Source organism: Aquarana catesbeiana, linkage group LG03, assembly GCF_042186555.1.
Source record: "Aquarana catesbeiana isolate 2022-GZ linkage group LG03, ASM4218655v1, whole genome shotgun sequence".
Lineage (NCBI taxonomy): Eukaryota > Metazoa > Chordata > Amphibia > Anura > Ranidae > Aquarana > Aquarana catesbeiana.
The window spans coordinates 562573325-562598040 of NC_133326.1; the positions used below are offsets into that span (position 1 = coordinate 562573325).

The following is a 24716-nucleotide window of genomic DNA, read 5'->3' on the forward strand; positions in this document are numbered from 1 at the left end:
TTACCTCCCTGACTAAGGCCCTTGTCCCCTGATCACTCAGTTTGGCCAGGCAGCCAAACTGAAGAGTCCTGGTGGTTCCAAACTTCTTCCGTTTACATATGATGGAGGCCACTGTGTTCATTGGGACCTTCAATGCGGCAGAAATTTTTCTGTGCCTTGATGCAATCCTGTCTCAGGAGGTCTACAGACAATTCCCTGGACTTCATGGCTTGGTTTGTGCTCTGACATGCACTGTTAACTGTGGGACCTTATATAGACAGGCGTGTGCCTTTCCAAATTATGTCTAATCAACTAAATTTACCACAGATGGACTCAATCAAGTTGTAGAAACTTCTTGATTGAGTCCAAGGATGATCAGTGGAAACAGGATGCACCTGAGCTCAATTTTGAGTGTCATGGCAAAGACTGTGAAGATTTTTTTATTTTTACTAAATTTTCGAACAAATGTCTTTCACGTTGTCATTATGGGGTATCGTTTGTAGAATTTTGAGGAAAATAATGAATTTAATCCATTTTGGAATAAGACTGTAACAAAATGTAGAAAAAATAAAGCACTGTGAATACTTTCTGGATGCACTGTACATGTCCCTAATGTAATAATTCTTCCTGTGTAAAGAAGATTTTCAGTTTGTGCGTTTTGTCAATAATCCGCAGACAAGTAGACATATTTTGATTAGTTAGTAGCTAATATCTTCGTAGAAATAAAAAAAAATTGCAGTGAGGTAAAATTTTTTTTTTTTTGCACATTTTATTTTATATAGGCATTTCTTACCAGAGTAGCCAAAAGCCAACAGGGTGCACTGGAGCTGCTGCGGTGTGGGGTGATTGTAAGACTGGCACAGTGCCAAGTGTATGATATGCGCCCAGAGGTTGACCAACACGGGTAAGTGAAGAGTCCATTTGTGTTAACTATTTGTTAGAGGGATTTCCTGGTTTTTGCTGTTTTGCTTTGTTACATTGTACTCCCTCAGCTCCCTTTGAACTGTTTAAGAGCTTGTGTAAATGTGAAAATGCAGCATTTTCAAGAGCATTCAAACTGCCCTTAAAATGCTTGATTTCCTTCACAATTGTAATTGACTTTCTTCTGACCTGTAGTTGAACTCCTCCTGAGCTGCACCATCTGCTTTAGGCTATATTTGCATTCCTACTGAATTTGGTAGAGATAAAAGCTGTTCTGACTTGAAGAAAAGTCATGTACACACAGTTATGCCATGAAACTCTAATGGTTGCACCACTCACTGCTTGCTTTTATTTGGAACAACAACCCTCCTTCAGGAAGCTGTTGCTTATCAATGCAAGCACAATCTGGCTTCAGAAAGTATTAGCAAAGCCATAGGTTTATAAGAGGGAGCTGTATCGCGAGGTGTGGTGAAGGTTTTGTACATCTATGCACCTGATAAATCCCAAAAGAACAGTAAGTAACAAAAGCTTTATTTGGACTCGCCTGTCATAGGGTGTAATTGGATTGAACTGTTTGGAAGCAAGGCGTTTCATACACCTAAGAGGGCTGCTTTTGCTTTATTGATTTTAATAATTTTTGATTGTTTTAAAGCATATGAGATATTGATTTTTTCTTTCTCGAACATCACGGGACACAGCCTCAGTAATTACTGCTGGGATTATAGGTATCACTAGGTGATTTGACATTTGGTACACCCTAACCAGGAAGTTCAACCCCCTATATAATCCCTCCCCTCACAGGGATACCTCAGTTTTTTCGCCAGTGTCTTAGGTGATGGACATGTAAAGATGTCCTGTGCTGAGCTCCAAAGGGAATATCCTATATCCTATACTGGGGCAAGCCAGACGAACCGGATCCATTTCAAAGTGTTTTCTAGGCCGAATTGAATGGTACCCGGGCCTCGTGTCCGAAGAAACGAGGTTTTACCTGTAACGCTTCCTCTTTTTAGAGAGCTAGACCCCGCAGATCAGAAAATTGTTTTCTATCCTTATTTCTGGCCGGGTGCTTTACAGGCCCAGAACTGTGGATCCCCCTATTAGTAGGGGGCCCCAGTCTCTGAAGGTTTTTTCAAACGGAGCCCACCGTGAGAGGCGAAGATTGGGTCTGTATAACAGAACCCTGCGGCTGGATAAGGTAAGGGAGATTCCACAGAATTTTTTTTAATTCTAGTAGGTTTTCTCCTTTAAGGTAAATGCATGCTATGCCTATTGTCACCACTGGGGGCTGCCAAGAGCACATACCTTCTCATGCTGATGTCTGTCTCAGTGTTCGCACGCTGCACAAGCTCCTCCGGCCGGCTCCAGGTAGGATGGGATGGGGGCTCTCCTCAGGGATATCTCCCCCCAGACTAGGGGGAGGCTGCAGGTGGTCTGTGAGGCGGTTATACACTGCGCTATCACCGCCGCCATGCCACGTGCAGGCCCCATCACTACCGGCTTCTCTCCTTCCTTCTCCTCCCCCAGCCTTTCCTCCATGCTGTTCCGGAGGGTCGGGAAGCGCGCGTTTTTCCAAAAACGAGGGGGGGCGGGGCGTCAGCACAGCGTCCAGCGTGCTCAGACGCCCACATTTGCTGGCTGCAGGCTATTAAAGGCACACTTTACAGGTGCACTAAGCCTTTGGAGGGACACAGAGCTGACGGTCGCATGTAAGGTGGGACACAGGCATTCTCCTAGGCAGCATTTACTAAGGTAACACCAGACTGGGCATTTGGTAGCAAGGCTTGCCAGACTACATCGCTCAGCAGTCAGTGTTCATTTGTGATACCTCCACCTTGTTGCTTTGCACTATGGGTAGAAGAAGTTCAAATACCCCAAGAACCAGAGGCTCTAGGGGATCTCGTTCAGGTTCTGAGGACCCCCTTTCTGCAGCATCCTCCCCCCCTGAGGGGCCAGGGACGGCTAGTCAGGGAGAGCCGTTGGGGTCAGGGGCTACACCTGCTTCTGGCACTTCAGCCCCTGTATACATTACACAGGAGGTTTTTTCCTCAGCCATTAATGGTTTAGAGGAAAGATTAATGGCCGTGATTACATCTTCACTCAGTGGAAGAAAACGCACTAGGCCTTCCTCTGTTCCCCAAGACCCACAGGCAGAGGAGCTCTGGGATAAAGGAGAAGAATCCCTTTCAGAGGATCAGGATGGGACGGATGATTCCTCTTCGGAGGAATCAGGTGGAGAGGGACCCTCTTCGGCTTCCCAAGAGGAGAAAGTCTTAGTACACATCCTTACTGGATTGGTCCGCTCTACATTTAAGTTGCCCATATCTGAATCAGTTAAAGAACCCTCTTCTTCTTTAGGGTCACTGAAACCTCCTCAAACAACACATGCTTTTCCTGTTCATAATTTACTTGAAAAGCTCCTTTATTCTGAGTGGGATCACCCAGATAAACGTTTTTCTTTCTCGAACATCAGGGGACACAGAGCCACAGTAATTACTGATGGGTTATATAGGTATCACTGGTGATTGGACACTGGCACACCCTATCAGGAAGTTCAACCCCCTATATAATCCCTCCTCCTTGCAGGGATACCTCAGTTTTTTACGCCAGTGTCTTAGGTGATGGACGTGTAAAGATGTCCTGTGCTGAGCTCCAAAGGGAATATCCTAAGATCCTATACTGGGGCAAGCCAGGCGAACCGGATCCATTCAAAGTGTCTTTTCATGGCCGAATTGAATGGTACCCGGGCTTCGTGTCCGAAGAAACGAGGTTTTTACCCGTAATGCTTCTCTTTTTAGAGAGCTGGACCCCGCAGATCAGAAAATGGCTTTAAACTTCCTAATTTCTGGCGAGGTGCTTTACGGTCCCAGAACTGTTGGATCCCCCTACTGATGGGGGCCCCAGTCTCTGATGGTTTTTTCAAACGGAGCCCACCGTGAGAGGTGAAGATTGGGTCTGTGTAAACAGCACCCTGCGGCTGGATAAGGTAAGAGGAGATTCCACAGAATTTTTGAGTTCTAGTGGCTTTTCTCCTTTAAGGTAAATGCATGCTATGCCTATTGTGACCACCGGGGGCTGCCAAGAGCACAAACCTGCACATGCTGACTCTGTCTCAGGTGTTGTAATCGCTGTTTATGTCCCAGCGTCTCAAGCAGGCTGCAACAGGTAAGGTGGAAAGGGGGATTTCTCATGTTTGAATGTTCCCCCCCAGGCTAGAGAGGGGCCACAGGGGTCTAGAAAGTGGTTATACCACCCGGGCTCTGCGGCCTAATGGCCACCATCTCTCAAGATAGCCGTTCAGGCAGATCTTGTTACCAGCCTCCCCCCCCCCCTCCCCTCCCCCATCCCCAGCCTTTCTCCGGAAGCATGACAGGAGAGTCGGCAGCGCTCGTTTTTTTTAAAAACTGGGGGGGGGGGGGGGGGGGCAGTAGAGGAGGGGGCGGGATGTCAGCACAGAGTGCTTAGACTCCCACTCAGGCCAGCTGCAGGCTATTAAAGGCACTCTGTACAGGTGCACTCAGCCTTCTGAGAGACACAGAGCTGACGGTCGCATGTAAGGTGGGACACAGGCATTCTCCTAGGCAGCATTTACTGAAGTAACACCAGACTGAGCATTGGGTAGCAAGGCTTTTAGCCAGACTACATCGCTCAGCGGGCAGTGTTCAATTGTATACCTCACACCTTGTTGCTTTGCACTATGGGTAGAAGAGGTTCAAGCACCCCAGGAACCAGAGACACTAGGGGATCTCGTTCAGGTTCTGAGGGCCCCCTGTCGGCAGCATCCTCCCCCCCTAAAGATGGGCCAGGGACGGCTAGCCAGGGAGAGCCATCGGGGTCAGGGGCTACACCTGCTTCTGGCACTTCAGCCCCTGTATATATTACACAAGAGGTTTTTTCCTCAACCATTAATGGTCTAGAGGAAAGATTAATGGCCGTGATTACGTCTTCACTCAGTGGAAGAAAACGCACTAGGCTTTCCTCTGTTCCCCAAGACCCTCAGACAGAGGAGCTCTGGGATAAAGGAGATGAATCCCTTTCAGAGGATCGGGATGGGAAGGATGATTCCTCTTCGGAGGATTCAGGTTGGGAGGGACCCTCTGCGACTTCCCAAGAGGAGAAAGTCTTAGTGCAGATCCTCACTGGATTGGTCTGCTCCACATTTAAGTTGCCCATACCTGAAACTGCTAAAGAATCCTCTTCTGCTTTGGGGTCACTGAAACCTTTCCAAGCAGCACATGCTTTTCCTGTTCATATTTTACTTGAAAAGCTCATTTATTCTGAGTGGGATCACCCAGACAAACGTTTTTTTCCGCCGAGAAAGTTTTCAACACTTTATCCGATGGAAGAAAAGTTTATTAAAATGTGGGGAATACCGGCTATTGATGCCGCCATTTCCTCCGTAAATAATAGCCTGACTTGTCCTGTAGACAATGCTCAGATGCTCAGGGATCCTGTAGATAAAAGGATGGAATCCCTATTGAAGGATGTTTTCTCCTTAGCAGGATCAGTGGCCCAACCTGCAGTAGCAGCGATTGGAGTCTGTCAATACTTAAGAGACCATGTTAAGCAGGTCATCAAAGTATTACCTGAACAGCAGGCCCAGGGGTTTGCTAACCTTCCAGCGGCCTTATGCTTTGTGGTTGACGCCATTAGAGATTCTATCGTGCAAACCTCCCGTCTTTCACTGGGGTTGGTGCATATACGTAGAATCCTATGGTTGAAAAATTGGTCAGCCGAAGCACCATGTAAGAAGCTACTGGCTGGGTTTCCATTTCGTGGTGCAAGGTTGTTTGGAGAGGACTTGGATAACTATATCAAGAGAATCTTTTGTGGGAAAAGCACTCTCTTACCTGTCAAGAAGAAGAGTAAGCGTCCCTCTTTCAAACGGACTCTTTCCCCAGCGCCGGGGGCTTCAGCCTCCAGGCAGTCTCGACGGCCGCCTCCATCGGGGTCCAGAGACAAGAGTCAACCCCAGGGACAAAAGAAGTCCTGGGGAAAGAAGCCTACTAGGCAAAACACTAAGACCTCTGCATGAGGGGGCGCCCCCACTCACTTGAGTGGGGGGAAGACTGCGACAGTTCTCAGAGCTCTGGCAGGAGGACTTCCAGGACAGATGGGTAATCTCCACGGTAACCTTAGGGTACAAGCTGGAGTTTCAGGAATTCCCCTCTCCTCGGTTCCTCAGATCAAATGTTCCCAGAGACCCAGAGAAGAAGCAGTCGCTCCTTCTAGCGTTAGAGCGACTTTTGTCGCAGGAGGTCATTATGATAGTTCCCGCAAAGGACCAGGGATTGGGCTTCTATTCCAACCTTTTTACGGTCCAAAAGCCAAATGGGGATGTCAGGCCCATTCTGGACTTAAGGGATCTGAACCGATTCCTAAGGATTCAATCCTTCCGCATGGAATCAATTCGAACAGTAGTTCCCACCCTGCAGGGAGGAGAATTTCTGGCATCAATAGACATCAGAGATGCATATCTGCATGTGCCCATTTTTCCTGCTCATCAGAAGTTTCTGCGCTTCGAGGTAGGAGGGCGCCATTTCCAGTTTGTGGCTCTGCCTTTCGGGATAGCCACTGCACCTTGAGTGTTCACAAAGATCTTGGCTCCTCCTCTGGCCAGATTAAGGGCTCAGGGTATAGCTGTCATAGCATACCTAGACGACCTGCTCTTGATAGACCGGTCGGTAGCCTCTTTGAAGGGAAACTTGAGGACCACGGTCAGGTATCTAGAACACCTGGGTTGGATCCTCAACTTAGAAAAGTCTTTCCTAAAACCAGTAAGAAGACTGGAGTATTTAGGTCTGATTATAGATACAAGCCAGGAGAAGATATTTCTACCCCAGGCAAAGATCACTGCTTTGAGAGAGCTGATTCTGACAGTAAGGACCAAGAAGGGTCCCTCAGTCCGCCTTTGTATGAGGCTACTAGGGAAGATGGTGTCTTCATTCGAAGCAGTTCCCTATGCTCAGTTTCACTCAAGAATGCTGCAACACAGTATTCTGTCGACCTGGAACAAGAAGGTTCAGGCATTAGACTTTCCAATGCACCTGTCGCATGCGGTGCGTCAGAGCCTCAATTGGTGGCTCATACCCGAAAACCTGCAGAAGGGGAAATCCTTTCTACCGGTTACCTGGACGGTGGTAACAACAGATGCCAGTCTGTCAGGTTGGGGAGCAGTTCTGGAACAGGCTGCGGTCCAAGGGGTATGGTCCAAGACAGAGAGGACCTTACCCATCAACATTCTGGAGATCCGGGCGATACATCTAGCTCTAAAAGCCTGGACTATCAGGCTACAGGGTTGTCCGGTCAGGATCCAGTCCGACAATGCCACAGCAGTGCCTTATGTCAATCATCAGGGAGGCACCCGGAGCCGAGCTGCTCAAAAAGAGGTGAACCAGATCTTAGTCTGGGCAGAGATGCATGTGCCATGCATATCGGCAGTTTTCATCCCGGGAATAGAAAATTGGCAGGCGGACTATCTAAGTCGCCAGCAGTTACTTCCAGGGGAATGGTCTCTGCATCCCGACGTCTTTTGGGCCATATGCCAAAGATGGGGGGTTCCAGATGTAGATCTCTTTGCATCCCGATTCAACAAAAAAGATAGACAGATTTGTGGCAAGGACAAAAGATCCTCTTGCATGCGGGACGGATGCGTTGGTGATTCCGTGGCATCGGTTCTCACTGATTTACGCATTCCCGCCTATTCTGCTACTACCACGACTCCTTCGCAGGATCAGGCAGGAAAGGAAGTCGGTACTTCTGGTGGCCCCCGCTTGGCCCAGAAGGACTTGGTATGCAGAAATAGTAAGGATGACGGTGGGTTCCCCGTGGACCCTACCGGTACGCCCAGACCTGTTATCTCAAGGTCCAGGTTCCATCCTGCCTTACAAACGCTAAATTTGACGGTTTGGCTATTGAGACCCACGTTCTGAAGAGTCGTGGGCTCTCAGGTCCTGTCATATCTACCTTGATTAATGCAAGGAAGCCAGCTTCCAGGATGATTTATCATAGAGTCTAGAAGGCTTATATAACCTGGTGTGAATCCAGAGGTTGGCATCCCAGGAAATATGTCATAGGTAGAATCCTTGATTTTCTACAGATGGGATTAGAGATGAAGCTGGCCTTGAGTACCATCAAGGGCCAGGTTTCTGCTTTATCAGTATTATTTCAGCGGCCACTTGCTTCGCATTCTTTGGTCCGAAACTTTATGCAGGGGGTGATGCGTCTTAATCCTCCGGTTAAAGCGCCCCTAAACCCCTGGGACTTGAATTTGGTCCTGGCTGTGTTACAGAAACAGCCTTTTGAACCAATAAGTCAGATTCCTTTGGTCTTGTTGACAAGGAAATTATTTTTTCTGGTGGCCATCTCTTCTGCTAGAAGAGTATCAGAATTAGCAGCTCTTTCCTGTAAGGAGCCTTATTTGATTATACACAAGGATAGAGTGGTACTACGCCCTCATCCTAGTTTTTTTTACCGAAGGTGGTTTCTGATTTTCATTTAAATCAAGACATTGTTCTACCTTCCTTTTTTCCAGATCCCTGTTCTCCGGAAGAGAGATCTCTACATTCGTTGGATGTAGTAAGAGCAGTTAAGGCCTATCTAGGGGCAACTACTCAGATCCGCAAGACGGATGTTTTGTTTGTGCTGCCAGAGGGTCCCAATAGAGGACAGGCAGCGTCAAAAGCTACCATTTCTAAATGGATTCGACAGTTGATCATTCAAGCTTACGGTTTGAAACAGAAGATTCCTCCGTTTCAGATCAGGGCACATTCCACAAGGGCTATTGGTGCTTCTTGGGCAGTGCATCACCGGGCCTCTATGGCTCAAATCTGCAAGGCCGCAACCTGGTCTTCAGTTCATACATTCACCAGATTCTATCAGGTGGATGTGAGAAGGCATGAGGATATCGCCTTTGGGCGTAGTGTGCTGCAGGCAGCGGTACAGGGTCCTCAGGTCTGATTGCACCCTACTTGGTCGTGGTTCCCCCCCCTCAGGTAGCATTGCTCTGGGACATCCCATCAGTAATTACTGTGGCTCTGTGTCCCGTGATGTTCGAGAAAGAAAATAGGATTTTTTAAAACAGCTTACCTGTAAAATCCTTTTCTTTCGAAGGACATCACGGGACACAGAGGTCCCGCCCCTCTTCTAATACACTATATTGCTTGGCTACAAAACTGAGGTATCCCTGCAAGGGGGAGGGATTATATAGGGGGTTGAACTTCCTGATAGGGTGAGCCAGTGTCCAATCACCAGTGATACCTATATAACCCATCAGTAATTACTGTGGCTCTGTGTCCCGTGATGTCCTTCGAAAGAAAGGGATTTTACAGGTAAGCTGTTTTAAAAAATCCTATTTTTTCCGCCGAAAAAGTTTTCAACACTTTATTCTATGGAAGAAAAGTTTATTAAAATGTGGGGAATACCGGCCATTGATGCGGCAATTTCCTCTGTAAATAATAGTCTGACTTGTCCTGTAGACAATGCTTAGATGCTCAGGGATCCTGTGGATAAAAAGACGGAATCCCTATTGAAGGATGTTTTCTCCTTAGCAGGTTCAGTGGCTCAACCTGCAGTAGCAGCGATTGGAGTCTGTCAATACATAAGAGATCATGTTAAGCAGGTCATCAAAGTTTTACCTGAACAGCAGGCCCAGGGGTTGGCTAACCTTCTAGCTGCCTTAAGGTATGTTGTTGACGCCATCAGAGATTCTATCATGCAAACCTCTCATCTTTCACTGGGGTTGGTGCATATACGTAGAATCCTATGGTTGAAAAATTGGTCAGCCTAAGCACCATGTAAGAAGCTGCTGGCTGGGTTTCCATTTCGTGGTGCAAGGTTGTTTGGAGAGAACTTGGATAACTATATCAAGAGAATTTCTTGTGGGAAAAGCACTCTCTTACCTGTTAAGAAGAAGAGTAAGCGTCCCTCTTTCAAACAGACTCTTTCCCCAGCGCCAGGGGCTTCAGCCTCCAGGCAGTCTCGACGGCCTCCCCCGTCTGGGTTAAGAAACAAGAGTCAACCCCAGGGACAAAAGAAGTCCTGGGGGAAGAAGCCTACTAGGCAAGACACTAAGACCTCTTTATGAAGGGGCGCCCCCACTTGCTTGAGTGGGGGGAAGACTGCTACAGTTCTCAGGGCTCTGGCAGTAGGACTTCCAGGACAGATGGGTAATCTCCACGGTAACCTTAGGGTACAAGCTGGAGTTTCAAGAATTTCCCTGTCCTCGTTTCCTCAGATCAGGTGTCCCCAGAGATCCAGAGAAAAAGCAGTCGCTCCTTCTAGCGTTAGAGCGACTTTTGTCGCAGGAGGTCATTATGGTGGTTCCCACGAAGGATCAAGGATTGGGCTTCTATTCCAACCTTTTACGGTCCAAAAACCAAATAGGGTTATCAGACCCATTCTGGATTTAAGGGATCTGAACCAATTCCTAAGGATTCAGTCCTTCCGCATGGAATCAATTCGGACAGTAGTCTCCATCCTGTAAGGAGGAGAATTTCTGGCATCGATAGACATCAGAGATGCATATCTGCATGTGCCCATTTCTTCTGCTCATCAGAAGTTTCTGCGCTTCGAGATAGGAGGGCGCCATTTCCAGTTTGTGGCTCTGCCTTTTGGGATAGCCACTGCACCCCGAGTGTTCACAAAGATCTTGGCTCCTCCTCTGGCCAGATTAAGGGCTCAGGGTATAGCTGTAATAGCATACCTAGACGACCTGCTCTGGATAGACCGGTCGGTAGCCTCCTTGAATGGGAACTTGAGGAACACCTAGGTTGGATCCTCAACCTAGAAAAATCGTTCCTAAAACCAGTAAGAAGACTGGAGTATTTGGGTCTGATCATAGATACAAGCCAGGAGAAGATATTTCTACCTCAGGCAAAGATCACTGCTTTAAGGGAGCTGATTCTGGCAGTCAGGACCAAAAAGGGTCCTTCTGTCCGCCTTTGTATGAGGCTGCTAGGAAAGATGGTGTCTTCATTCGAAGCAGTTCCCTATGCTCAGTTTCATTCAAGACTGCTGCAACACAGTATTTTGTCAGCCTGGAACAGGAAGGTTCAGGCATTAGACTTTCCGATGCACCTGTCTTATACGGTGCGTCAGAGCCTCAATTGGTGGCTAATACCCGAAAACCTGCAGAAGGGGAAATCCTTTCTACCGGTTACCTGGACAGTGGTAACAACAGATGCCAGTCTGTCGGGTTGGGGAGCAGTTCTGGAACAGTCTGCGGTCCAAGGGGTATGGTCCAGAACCGAGAGGACCTTACCCATCAACATTCTGGAAATCCGTGCGGTATGTCTAGCCCTAAAGGCCTGGACTATCAGGCTACAGGGTTGCCCGGTCAGGATCCAGTCCGACAATGCCACAGCAGTGGCTTATGTCAATCATCAGGGAGGCACCAGGAGCCGAGCTGCTCAAAAGGAGGTGAACCAGATCTTAGTCTGGGCAGAGAAGCATGTGCCATGCATATCGGCAGTCTTCATTCCAGGGATAAAGAACTGGCAGGCGGACTATTTAAGTCGCCAGCAGTTACTTCCAGGGGAATGGTCTCTGCATCCCGACGTCTTTTGGGCCATATGCCAAAGATGGGGGGTTCCAGATGTAGATCTCTTTGCATCCCGATTCAACAAAAAGATAGACAGATTTGTGGCAAGGACAAAAGATCCTTTTGGATGCGGGACGGATGCGTTGGTAATTCCGTGGCATCTGTTCTCACTGATTTATGCATTCCCGCCTATTCTGCTACTGCCACGACTCCTTCGCAGGATCAGGCAGGAAAGGAAGTCAGTACTTCTGGTGGCCCCCGCTTGGCCCAGAAGGACTTCGTATGCGGAAATAGTAAGAATGACGGTGGGTTCCCCGTGCACCCTACCGGTACACGCCTAGACCTGTTATCTCAAGGTCCTGTGTTCCATCCTGCCTTACAAACGCTAAATTTGACGGTTTGGCTATTGAAACCCACGTTCTGAAAAGTCGTGGGCTTTCAGGTCCTGTGATATCTACCTTGATCAATGCAAGGAAACCAGCTTCCAGAATGATTTATCATAGAGTCTGGAAAGCTTATGTATTCTGGTGTGAATCCAGGGGTTGGCATCCCAGAAAATATGTGATAGGTAGAATTCTTGATTTTCTACAATTGGCATTAGAGATGAAGCTGGCCTTGAGTACCATCAAGGGCCAGGTTTCGGCCTTATCGGTATTATTTCAGCGGCCACTTGCTTCACATTCTTTGGTCCAAAACTTTATGCAGGAGGTGACGTGTCTTAATCCTCCGGTTAGGGCCCCCCTAAACCCCTGGGACTTGAACTTGGTTCTGTCTGTGTTACAGAAACAGCCTTTTTAACCAATACGTCAGATTCCTTTGGTCTTGTTGACAAGGAAGTTCATTTTTCTGGTAGCCATTTCTTCTGCTAGAAGAGTATCAGAATTAGCAGCTCTTTCCTGTAAAGAGCCTTACTTGATTGTACACAAGGATAGGGTGGTATTGCGCCCTCATCCTAGTTTTTTACCGAAGGTGGTTTCAGATTTTCATCTAAACCAAGACATTGTTCTGCCTTCCTTTTTTCCAGATCCCTGTTCTCCGGAAGAAAGATCACTACATTCTTTGGATGTAGTAAGAGCAGTCAAGGCCTATCTGGAAGCAACTGCTCAAATTCACACAACGGATGTTTTGTTTGTGCTGCTACAGGGTCCCAGTAGGGGACAGGCAGCGTCAAAAGCTACCATTTCTAAATGGATTCAACAGTTGATTATTCAAGCTTACGGTTTGAAACAGAAGATTCCTCCATTTCAGATCAGGGCACATTCCACAAGGGCTATTGGTGCTTCTTGGGCAGTGCATCATCGGGCCTCTATGGCTCAAATCTGCAAGGCCGCAACCTGGTCTTCAGTCCATACATTCACCAGATTCTATCAGGTGGATGTGAGAAGGCATGAGGATATTGCCTTTGGGCGTAGTGTGCTGCAGGCAGTGGTACAGGGTCCTCAGGTCTGATTGCACCCTACTTGGTTGTGTTTCCCCCCCTCAGATAGCATTGCTCTGGGACCTCCCATCAGTAATTACTGAGGCTCTGTGTCCCGTGATGTTCGAGAAAGAAAATAGGATTTTTTTTTATAACGGCTTACCTGTAAAATCCTTTTCTTTCGATGGACATCACGGGACACAGAGGTCCCGCCCCTCTTCTAATACACTTGTATTGCTTTGCTACAAAACTGAGGTATCCCTGTGAGGGGAGGGATTATATAGGGGGTTGAACTTCCTGGTTAGGGTGTGCCAGTGTCCAATCACCTAGTGATACCTATAATCCCATCAGTAATTATTGAGGCTCTGTGTCCCGTGATGTCCATCGAAAGAAAAGGATTTTACAGGTAAGCTGTTATTAAAAAAATCCTATTTTTATGTTCTAGCTGCAGCTTATATGTTCATATATGTTAATGCTATTTCTATGAGCACTGGATTAGTGATTCATCTACTTATAGGTTTATAAGGGTGAGCTTTGTTGTATTGGAGAAGGTCTGAGTAGTGAAAGCCCCCTTTAAAATAAAATCAGTTAAGGATTTCTTTTGGATTAATAGGGGTAATATTTGGCCATGCATAGGTGCCACATCGCCACTTTGAAACACTTCTTCCATTCAGTTGTTTAAGAAAAAAGAAAATATAATCATGTACATAAGGTAACCATTTTAGAGTAGATTTTGTTAATGGTCCTTTTTAGTTTTAGGATGGTTGTGGAATTGATTCACCAAACCTGCTCAAGGAAAGACAGAATACACATCAAAATATTTTGAAGGGCGATGGGCTGAGGGGACTGATTCTGTTTTCCTTTCTTCTCTCTCCACTCTTTCCCTTTCTTCTCTTTTTCTAATTTTCTTCAAATTCTCTGATATCTTATATGGATGCTTAGGTGTGGGTTTTAGGACCTTCCCTAGCCTTGAATATATATGGGAGCATGGTACCTTGCTTTTGGGTGCTTGGAACACCATATGGTCTTCCTGTACCCAACCTTTTTTATTTTTTTGGAATCATATATCTAAAGTGGATCTACAATACGCCTTGATACCATATTGTATTTTGCACTCAGGTACTTTTCACCTTTGCTCTCTACACTTCTTGATGAATAACGCTGTGCTTGTTGGAGCCTAATTTTGGTTTATCATTTACATGATGTCTAAGGCCCCATACACACTATTAGATTTTCTGCAGATTTCTATCTTTAGATTTACCAAAACCAATATAATATGAAGTCAAAACTTAAGAGTTTCAATTTGTATGCATTCAGGCAGGCCCTTGCACTACGTGGTTTTGGTAAATCTGAAGACAAAAATCTGCAGAAAATCTAATAGTGTGTATGGGGTCTAAGTTTTACATGGCGAATCTGGTTTTTGACAATCTTTGATAACGCACCATATGATATTAATTTGTATGTTTTCGCATTTGTATGCCTTGTCTTGAAACATATCTAATAAAAAGAATTGGACAAAAAAAAATATTTTGAAGGGCAAGGAAATATACCATGCCACATTTTGTTTTAAAGTGGTTCTAAAGGCAGAAGTTTTTTTTTTTTTTTTTTATCTTAATGCATTATGCATCAAGATTAAAAAACCTTCTGTGTGCAGCAGCCCCCCTAATACATTCCTGAGCTCCCTCTTGATCCAGCAATGTTGCATGAGAACCACGTAGTCAGGGGACGCTCCCGCTGCTGTCAATCAGTCAGTGAGCCAATGAGGAGAGAGGGGGCAGGGCTGAGCTGCCGCTCTCTGTCTGAATGGGGACACAGAGCAGCGGCTCGGCTTGGGTGCCCCCATAGCAAGCTGGCAGACAAAGATTCTTTTCTTCAGCTCTGATGTGTAAAAGACTAAGATTTGTACTAGCACTCTTTTCCTTATTCTTTTAGCTAGTGCTGGTACTTTTGATTTGCAGCTGTCTGCTGCAACCGTCCTCAGCCTGGCTTTTTGAGGACTCCATCCAAAACCCACTGGACTGGACGTTGCAGGGATAGCCAGGTAGTGACCTTTGGGCACTGGGTTCTGTGCAGGGTACTTTCTAGACTCTGTTGTGGTATTAAATTAGTCGTAGAACACTTTCCAGGTCAACATTTGCCCTGTCACTGAAGAAGACTCACTCCGTGAGTATGCGGGTTGGGCTAAGCATTGGGAGCTACCTCAGTTACATTGGTCACTGGGCGCATTTAAACTCCCTGGTTCCTGCTGGCTTCCACCACAGAAGGGATAAAGTGATGACGACATCCACTGGATGGACTGCAGCATGCTCATGTTCTCTTTACCGCTATAGAGTGTTACAGTGTTGCAGACGCATCTGGCTGCTGCTGGTTACAAAGAGTCACGTGGATCTTTGATGTTTAGTCCAATCCTAATGCCCCCGTACAGTGGCTTTGGTCACCTGACTCATCAACTACCAGCTGTTTGGATTTCCTAAGTGCCCAGGGCCTTGTGTGTTACCCTGAACCTTAAGTTGCTTTACCCCCACATGGCCACAGTGTGTCTGATTCTAGACACGAGAAGGACAGTTCTGCTGTACTGGGTGCCCCCAACTCTGGGGCTGCTTGCAGTGTGTTTACTGACAGTGCTGGCTTCTGCAGCCTAGAATTCTAAAAATATGTTGCCCTTTAAAGGCTGGTAATGGTGGTTTGTTTTGTTTTTTGAACTTTAGGCAGTAGGCTGAAAAAGAAAAAAGCAGACCGATTCTCCTATCCACGAAATCAAGGTGGATAGAGGAATCCGCCCTGCTAAGACATTGTATTATGACAGCGCCCGTTCAACACAAGTCGATCAATTTCTGTTGAGTAGGAGTGGCCAAACATGTGTCAAAGTCCAGCTGGTCCCTGCTGAACCGGCCAAATTTCGATCCATCGATGACCAGCTCTGCCACCCCACCCTGCCCCCCCACCCCAAAGCACCTTGTCCCCATGTTGATGGGGACAAGGGCCTCTTCCTGACAACTGTGGCGGTCTGCAGGCAGGGGGCTTATTGGAATCCAGAAGCACCCTTTAACATGGGGGCCCCAGATCCCGGCCCCCCCACCCTGTGTGAATGAGTAGGGGGATATAGCAACCAAGAACACCAGCTTCCTTGTCTGAAGGACTAAGGGAATATGCTGTATCAGTTCAAATAGCTAGTTTTGTCACAAAAAGTGTTACAAAAACAAGTTCAAGTCCCAAGGGTTCAAAGGAGGTTTGACTGGCGGATTAAGCCACATCACCCCTTGCATAAAACCCTGCACTAAAGAATGTGTAACAAGTGGTCTTTGAAATAAGACCGATAAAGCTGAGACTTGGCCTTTAATAGTACTCAAGGCCAATTTCATCTCTATCCCTAATTGTAGAAAGGCAAGAATTCTGCCTATGATATACCTCCGAGTGTGCCAACCCTTGGATTCACACCAGGAAACATAAGCCCTCCAGACTCTATAATATATAGTCCTGGAAGCTGGCTTCCTTGCATTAATCAAGGTAGAGATAACTGACCCGGAAAGCCCACATTTCTTCCGAATGTGGGTTTCAATAGCCAAGCCGTTAAAATTAGCGTTCATAAGGTAGGATGGAATATCTGCCCCTGTGAGAGTAGGTCTGGCCCTAGTGGGAGGGACCATGGATCCTCCACCGCCATCTTTACGATTTCTGCATACCATGACCTTCTGGGCCATGCTGGTGCTACCAGAATTACCGGCTTTCTTTCCAGCTTGATCCTGCAAACAAGTCGAGGCAGCAACTGAATAGGGGGAAATGCATAGATCAGTGAGAACTGATCCCACAGGGTCACCAATGCATCTGTTCCGCATGCGAGTGGATCCCTTGTCCTGGACACAATGTTGACTAACTTCATGTTGAATCTGGACGCTAGAAGATCTACGTCCGGAGTCCCCCATCTTTGGCAAATAGCCCAAAAAATGTTGGGGTGAAGAGACCATTCCCCCTGGAATAACTGCTGGTGGCTTAAGTAGTCCGTCTGCCAATTCTCTACTCCCGGAATGAAGACTGCCGATAGGCACTGAACATTCCTTTCTGCCCAAGTTAGAATATGGTTCACTTCTCTCTGCGTTGAGAGACTCTTGGTGCCCCTTGGTGATTGATATAGGCTACAGCCCTGGCATTGTCGGATTGGATTCTGACAGGACAATCCTGTAACCTGGAAGCCCAGGCCTTCAGAGCCAGACGCACTGCCCGAATCTCTAGGATATTGATGGGCAAGGTTCTTTCGGCTCTTGACCACTGTCCCTGGACAGTTGTCTTTTTTAGTACTGCTCCCCAGCCTGAAAGGCTGGCATCTGTCGTTACCACTTTCCAGATAACTGGTCTGAAGGATTTTCCTTTCAGCAGATTCTGGGTTAGTAACCACCAACTGAGGCTTTGGGACACCCTTGGGGACAGCCGCATTGGCAAGTCTAAAGCTTGAATTGTTTTGTTCCAAGTAGACAGGATACTGTTTTGCAACAGTCTTGAATGGAACTGGGCATAGGGAACCGCTTCGAATGAAGCCACCATCTTTCAGCAACCTCATGCAAAGGCGAATGAAGGGATCGCCTTTTGACCTGACCATCCGCACCAGCTGTCTTATAAAGTTGATCTTTGCCTGAGGCAAGAACACCTTTTTCTGGGCTGTGTCTATGATCAGACCCAAGTACTCCAGCCTTTTTATCGGTTTTAAGGAAGATTTCTCTAGGTTAAGAATCCAACCCAAACTTTCCAGGTAACTGGTTGTAATGCACACGCTTTTCTCTAAACGAGCCACGACTGGTCTATTAGCAATAGATAGTCTAAGTACTCCAAGACTGTTATGCCCTGTGCCCTAACCTGGCTAGAGGTGGGGCCAGGACTTTTGTAAACACCCGGGGTGCTGTAGCTAGCCCGAAGGGCAAGGGTACAAATTGGAAATGCTACTGTTCTACCTCGAACCGCAGAAACCTTTGGTGCCCAGGAAATATAGGAACATGCAGATATGCATCCCTATAGTCGATAGACGCCAGAAGTTCTTCTCCTAGTAGGTAGAAACTACTGACCTGATTGTTTCCATGTGAAAGGAGCAGATTTTCAGGATCTGATTTAGATTCTTTAGATCTAGAATGGGTCTGACATCTCCATTCGGTTTTGGTACTGTGAAGAGGTTTGAATAAAACCCCAAACCTTGCTCTTCTGTGGGGATCTGCATGATCACCCCCTGAGCCATAAATCGGTCTAGTGCCCGAAACAGAGATTGCCTTTTCTCTGGATCTTTGGGAACGTTTGACCTCAGGATACGAGACGGTGGAAAGTCCCGAAATTCCAGCTTGTACCCCAGAGTTACCGTGGAGATGACCCATCTGTCCTGAATTTCCTCTTGCCAGACTTCTGAAAACTGCAGAAGTCTCTCCCCCGCCCCCCCCCTGGCGAGGGGGGGGGGTGCCTCTTCATGATGAGGCTTCAGGATTCTGCTTTGCTGGTTTCCGGCCCCAGGACTTCTTTTGAGCCTGGGCCTGTTTTTCTCTAGAGTCTGACAGGGGAGGCCGTCGCCACTGCCTAGAGGCGGAAGCCCCTGGCGCAGGAGAAAGAGCCCGTTTAAATGAAGGGCGTTTATACTTTCTTTTGACTGGCAAAAGAGTACTTTTCCCACTAGAAATTGTTTGGATGTATTTGTCCAAATAATCTCCAAATAGGCGATCCCCATGAAAAGAGAACCCAGTCAGGAGCTTTTTACATGGTGCTTTGGCTGACCAATTTTTTAACCACAGGATTCTACTCATATGTACTAGCATAAGTTTAAGGCGGGACACCTGGTGAATAGAATCTTTAATGGCATCTATGGCAAAGCATAATGCTTTTGGTAGTTCGGCCAATTCCCGGGCTTGTTGAGCAGGAACCTCTTTAAGGGCCTGTCTAAATTGGTCCTTTAGAAATTGACAGACACCTATTGCAGCGACTGCAGGCTGAGTAATGCCATCTGCCAAGGAAAGAGTATTTTAACAGGAATTCCAACCTTTTATCTGTTGGATCCTTGAGCATTTGTGCATTGTCTACTGGACAAGTTAGACTTTTATTCACACTGGAAATCGCAGCATCAACTGCTGGTACCTTCCATTTTTTTGGTGAATTTCTCCTCCATGGGATAGAGAACTGAAAATCTCTTTGGAGAGAGAAAATGCTTATTCGGGTGATGCCATTCAGCATAAAAAAGCTAGTAATGCATTAACAGGAAACGCATGCAAAGGCTGTGAAGGTTTTAAGGAACCCAAGGAAGAAACCGAGCTTTCAGCAGACTCCGTTAGGGGTAGCATGAAAGTAAAATGAATTATCTCCGTAAGAGATTGTATCAGCAATTTCTCAGATTGAAAAAGGTTCATCTACCGTTGTTTCCTCCACAGAGGAATCATTGGTTTGTCTTTCCTCCTGATCGCCTGAGAGTAACACCTCATCCTGTGCTCACTGTTCCCCTTGGAAAAGGGTCTAAAGTGGGGGAGGGGGATCTAGCACGCTTCCTATCCATTTGAATGGAGGATGCGATTAAAGCCGCTAATCTTCCTTCCAGGCCCTGCAGGGTGGAGGCAAAGACGTCTTCAGTCATGTATACAGGGGGCTGAGATGTGAGAAGCAGTTGCACCATCAAATTGTTCCAATGGCTCACCCTGGCTTGCCACAATTGGTATTTCAGGCGGGAATGACAGTGTGGAGACACGACTGGAACTCCTAATGCCTGGGGGTGAAATCTTTTGATTTTTGTGGTGTCTTTTTTTTGGTACGCATAGTCCTAAGCACAAAAGCAGAGGTACTAATAAATTGCACTAATTGCTGAACATAGTCATGACAGAATGATGCCACTATTAAGTTCAGCCTAGTGCTGGGAAAAAATGCCCTTCCATCAGGAATGCCACTTGCAGCCCTTACGTGCCCCACCGCTCCTGTGTCCCAGTGTAGGCTGCTTGCTTCCTCCTCGCTATTGGCTAAGGAGAGACTGCTCCAGCTGATCCTTAAGCCTACGTGTGTCCTCGTGGACGTTGCACGGCGCCGCACCTAGGCCCTGCCCTCTTCGTAAACCCACCCCCTCCTTTTCATTTGAAAATTATTCCCGTGCTAGCGGCTGTTGGGTCCGCAGATTCAACATGAGGAGGGGGAGAAGCAGAGCCCATGACACAGCAGGCAGAGGAAAAACGGGACCTCCGCACCCCCCGTGGAGGGCGGGGGGGTGGTATTACAAGGGGGTACAACCACTGCTGTTTCCCTAACCCTTCAGGGGGGAGAAAAGCATTTGGCAGATCTCTTACCCTGAGAGGAATCCCCCTGCACAAGCTGCTGCGGCCACACACAGACTGACACTGAGCTGAAGTGAAGACAACAGATTAAGGTATGTGCATATACTGCCTCTAGTGGAGATTTAAGGCATGACAACATTTTTTCCCTTTAAAGAAGAAAGCATAGGTGGACTTTTTAGTTCCTAAGTTTCTTCCTTTACCTTATCCCCACCGCAGGATTTGCTGCATTAACAGTCAATCCAACCTTCACCTATCACGGCGGGCTGCATTTAGCAAAACTTCAAGGACCGGGTCCCTTTTTTATCAGGGTTCCACTCCCTTGGACCTGTAAAATGCACCCCGCCAGGAAAATCTTTTAGGTAATGTAGCATGACCAAAGCCCTGGATCCCGGGGTCCAGCCCTGCAAAGAGAGGCGTTACAGGCAAAACCTCGTTCTTCCTATATGGGGCCCGGGTACCATCCACTTTGGCCTCAGTGGCACTTTGGATGGATCCGGTCTGTGGAGGCTATTTAAATCCAGCATGGATCCCTCCTGGAGCTCCTCAGAGCATATCTTCACTCATGACCAACACCTTAGACACTGGCGAAAAAAGTGAGGTACTCCTGATAGGAGGAGGGGTTATATAGGGAGTGAACTTCCTGGATTGGGTATACCAGTGTCCATCACCTGAAGGTGCCTATATACCCATTAAGTTATTAACGTAGGCTCTGTGTCCCATGATGTACGATAAAGGAATAAATTCAGTACACAGGTTTTTGACAAAGTCTCTTTTATTAAAGTAGCTCCAACTTGTCTTGTTCTCTCTCCGGTGATGTCTTCTTCCTCCAGTTGTTCTCCCTCCGCTGATGTCTTCTTCCTCCTGGTTCTTCTGCCGGCTCTCCTCCCCCCTGATGTCTTCTCCTGACTCTACTCCCTCTGTTGTCTAAGCTCCAGTGTGTGCCATTATTTATATATCCATGGGGCGTGACCATCCAGTGACGTCATCCTAAGACCCCACCCCCTTGTGACATCACCACCCCATTATGTCTTGGGCAGTGACGTCGCAAGGGGCAGTGTCTCCCCGAATGACGTCACTCACGCCGGAGTTACCACAACAGTGGGAGCTAGCGTTTGAAGAAGACAGAGAAGGCAGAAGAACCGGAGAGAGAAGACCCGTTTGAGCTACTTTAATAAAGGACTGTCAAACCTGTGTACTGGCTTTATTTTTTACGCTTTTTTTTTTTTTTTTTTTTTGGGTGATGGGATCTGGGGGTTAAAAGGGGGGCTTAAAAGGTGCTTTGGGATGAGGGCATGTGGCCTAGTATGGTCTGGGGGGGTGGGGGTGGCACTCGCTCACCCTCCCCCCCCCCCGCCTTTTCCTGACCTGCCGGACTGTGTGCTCTGGTTTGATCTTGGGGGGGGGGGGGGGGGGTCATGCATTTTTTGGTGTGGGGGTTCTCCCCTTAAGATTCATACCAGACTGAAAGGGCCTGGTATTGCCGGATCCCATTCCTTGAAGTCGCATGGAAGTCATAAGGCAAAGTCTGTGTGAACCCGGGCTTAGAGTCTATGCCATCATCGGACTCCTCATTAGTTCGGTCTGGTGTGATCATGGAAAACACCATCATAAGCTGTTTGTTCCTCCCAAACATTAGGTGGACTGTTCTAGAACATTGTTCTCACTGACAGACCCTCCTCTCCACCCAACTTAGTTGGTATTGGAGACCAATGTGTCTCACCTGGTGCACACTTTAAAGAGGTTTGGATGGGTTCTGAATTTGCAAATATCGATTTTAGTCCCAAACCAGAGGTTGAAATATTTAGGTCTGGATACCATCCAGGTGAAAGTGAACCACCCAACTTGACCAATGTTTCAGGTCAGTGCCTCAAAGTATTGAAACCAATAGTTCAAAATCACATCATACCACCATGTTGTTGTGTTTTTTTTTTTTTTTTGTTTTTTTTTTTTAAGGAGAGAACCTAATACTTCTTCAGTGGACAGTATAATCTTTCAACCAATAAGCTCATGTGGTTGGTTTGATACTTTTCAAGCAAGAGCAGAAAACCCTTTTAGAGCTGACCTATTCATGAAGTTTTTTTTTTTTTTTTCAGAACATATGGGTTACGAGAGACCCCCATCTTTATCTCTGCACCATTGGAAAGATACAGGCAGATCTTGTTACCTGCTCTTTTGCTTTGCCAGGTTATCCTGACCTCCAGCACTGCTCAGCACCTACAGGCAGCCGGACAGGTGAATGCCAGAAACCCTTGAGATGTTTGCAGTGTTTGTTTTAGGATTACTCTGTAAGTTGCGTTTCTGCTTCTTGTCTGACAGGTGTTCCAGTTCTTGGTTGCTCATTCTGACACAATTCAAGCTATTCTGAGAGGCCAAGAAGGGAGCCTAGGATCATTGCAGGAACTTGCTCTACTCACAGGACTCCTCAGCAAAGCTGCTTTGCCAGGTCATTCACTTTAGCATGCTTATACAGAAACACCTAATGCAATTGATGACTGTAATTAAAGTGTTTGTGTGGGCAAAAAAAAAATCAGTTCATCTCTGCACTATATTTTCCTATGCTATAGCCCTTTTAAAAACACTGAAAGTACAGAAAAATCTGCCAGAAATCAAGTGAGAGCCAAACTTCAAGCTGAGAACTCTGCCTCTGTTGCACTGAAATCCCAAGCTGTCTTTTTTTTAGCCTTGTCCAGTTTTCCCTTCTCAACTACAGAATGCCTTCCTCTTATTCTTGTCTTCATAAAAGGAAACTGTTCTGTAGTCCAGCACGGGAGATGACGTCAGCACATGTGGATACAGTGAATATCTCCTAAACGGTGCAAGTGCAGGAGATAATAACGATACCTACAGGTAAGCCTTACCTGTAGGTAAAAGTGGTGTAACAGGGTTTACAACCACTTTAAAGTAAAACTATAGGCAAATCATTTTTATTTTTATTTTTTATATTTTGGATAAAGGAGAGGAAGGGTAACAACCCCTGTCAGATTTTTTTTTTTTTTTTCCGCCATCTGTGTACCACTGCAGAGATTTTCCTTCACTTCCTGTCCCATAGCCAAACAGGAAGTGAGAGGGAATTCCTTGGGGACCCCCAGGTCTCCAGAACTAGTGTCCCCATTGGCGATTTCCTCTCTATTACTTTTGTGGGGACAACCCAAAATTTGGGGATTTTTTTTTTTTTTTTTACTTTTCAATGACAAATCCCTCTCTACTTTATTCAAAACTAAAAAAATAATAGTTTACTTTTAGATATACTTTAGAAGCGCTGCCCATGCATTCCAATTGGCAGGGGTGGATTGGGAGCGTTGTATATAGCGCTCCCAAACCGCCCCAAAAATGCTACTTGCAGGACTTTTCCTAACGTCCTGCAATCGCACTGCCCCAGTGTGTAAGCACTCTGGCTTTCACACTCGGGAGGCATGGGATGCAGTTTTCAGGTGCTTTTTCTAGCGCTAAAACGCCTGAAAACTGCGTCAGTGTGAAAGGGCTCTTACTGACTCCTGCAAAAGTATCACTAGTGTCACACTTCCAGACCTGCATGCAACTACATGCTGTCACCATGGTGTAACTCCACCTGACATGTTTTGGGCGTCAATGACTTCCTTAAGAACAGTGAATAATAGCATGGCTTAGCTACTAAAATAGGTTGGACACTTAAGAGGGTTGCTTGTCCTCTGTGGCCAGCACCACCAGCCATCTAATTGTCATGTAGTGCCTGCTAGTAGGCATACGCTGAGTAATATGTCCAAGTAAAGGATTTGTTGCATATAGAATCTCACAGTCAATGTAATTTTCCAGGTGTGATTAACGAGTTGGACATTAGTTTGAACGATGGTTCTTTGATGGAACTGCATGGACATATTAACAGATTTCAGGTACCCGAACTTCTTCTTTTCCTTTTTCTTTTCTTTTAATTTCCTTTTTTTTTTAATGTTTTTTTAGTTCAACTGTTAAGGCTTCTCTACAGGCTTATATAAAATACACAAACAAATGCCACTCTGTATTGGTTAATACATTAATATTTGTAATCTTCTAAATTTATGCCGCATGGATACCAGAATTTGACATGATATATGCCTATGTATCTCCATGTACAGTGCAGCTTAGACTGGGAGAGGGGATGCAGCAGAATCTGTGTGCTATTTCTTTCCCTGTCCCCTCACAGGTTGGGGGGAGGGTCAAGACCTGCAAATCTTACTGCAGCAAAGAAAAATCAGGTTTCCTGCCCTGGCAGATAGGGTTGTGCTAGAGAGTGGGGGCTTGGTTTAAACCTCCTCAACTGCTTTACTTTCCATAATCTGGGCATACGTTCATCTTAAGCCCACCCTGTTTACTTGAAAAAATAGACTGGAATATTACCTGTAAAAGAAGAGTAGTAGTTGGGGTCGTGGCCTTGAGGGGGGGGCTAGGCTAAAACTGCCATTCACTATTCCATAGCAGGCTTTGACTTGATGTGTGGCTCCCGGGGCACCTATAGCTCTGTAAAAGAAGAGTAGTTATACTTTCTTTAACAGCAACTCCAGTCTCAAAAGCTAGCCCTTACATCACTGCAGGACACAGTATTAACATATCTGTTTATGTGAAGAACCAC

The 24716-nt window shown here is 46.5% G+C and overlaps 1 protein-coding gene across 1 annotated transcript in view; it reads left to right on the top strand.

The window, feature by feature from the left end:
* The window catches only part of NUP205 (nucleoporin 205), a 189108-nt gene that overhangs the window by 130188 nt on the left and 34204 nt on the right, over nt 1–24716 (top strand). The window contains 4 exon segments of the mRNA XM_073623597.1: nt 762–883; nt 22225–22363; nt 22448–22574; nt 23924–24000. Coding sequence (XP_073479698.1) covers nt 762–883; nt 22225–22363; nt 22448–22574; nt 23924–24000 — 465 coding nt within the window.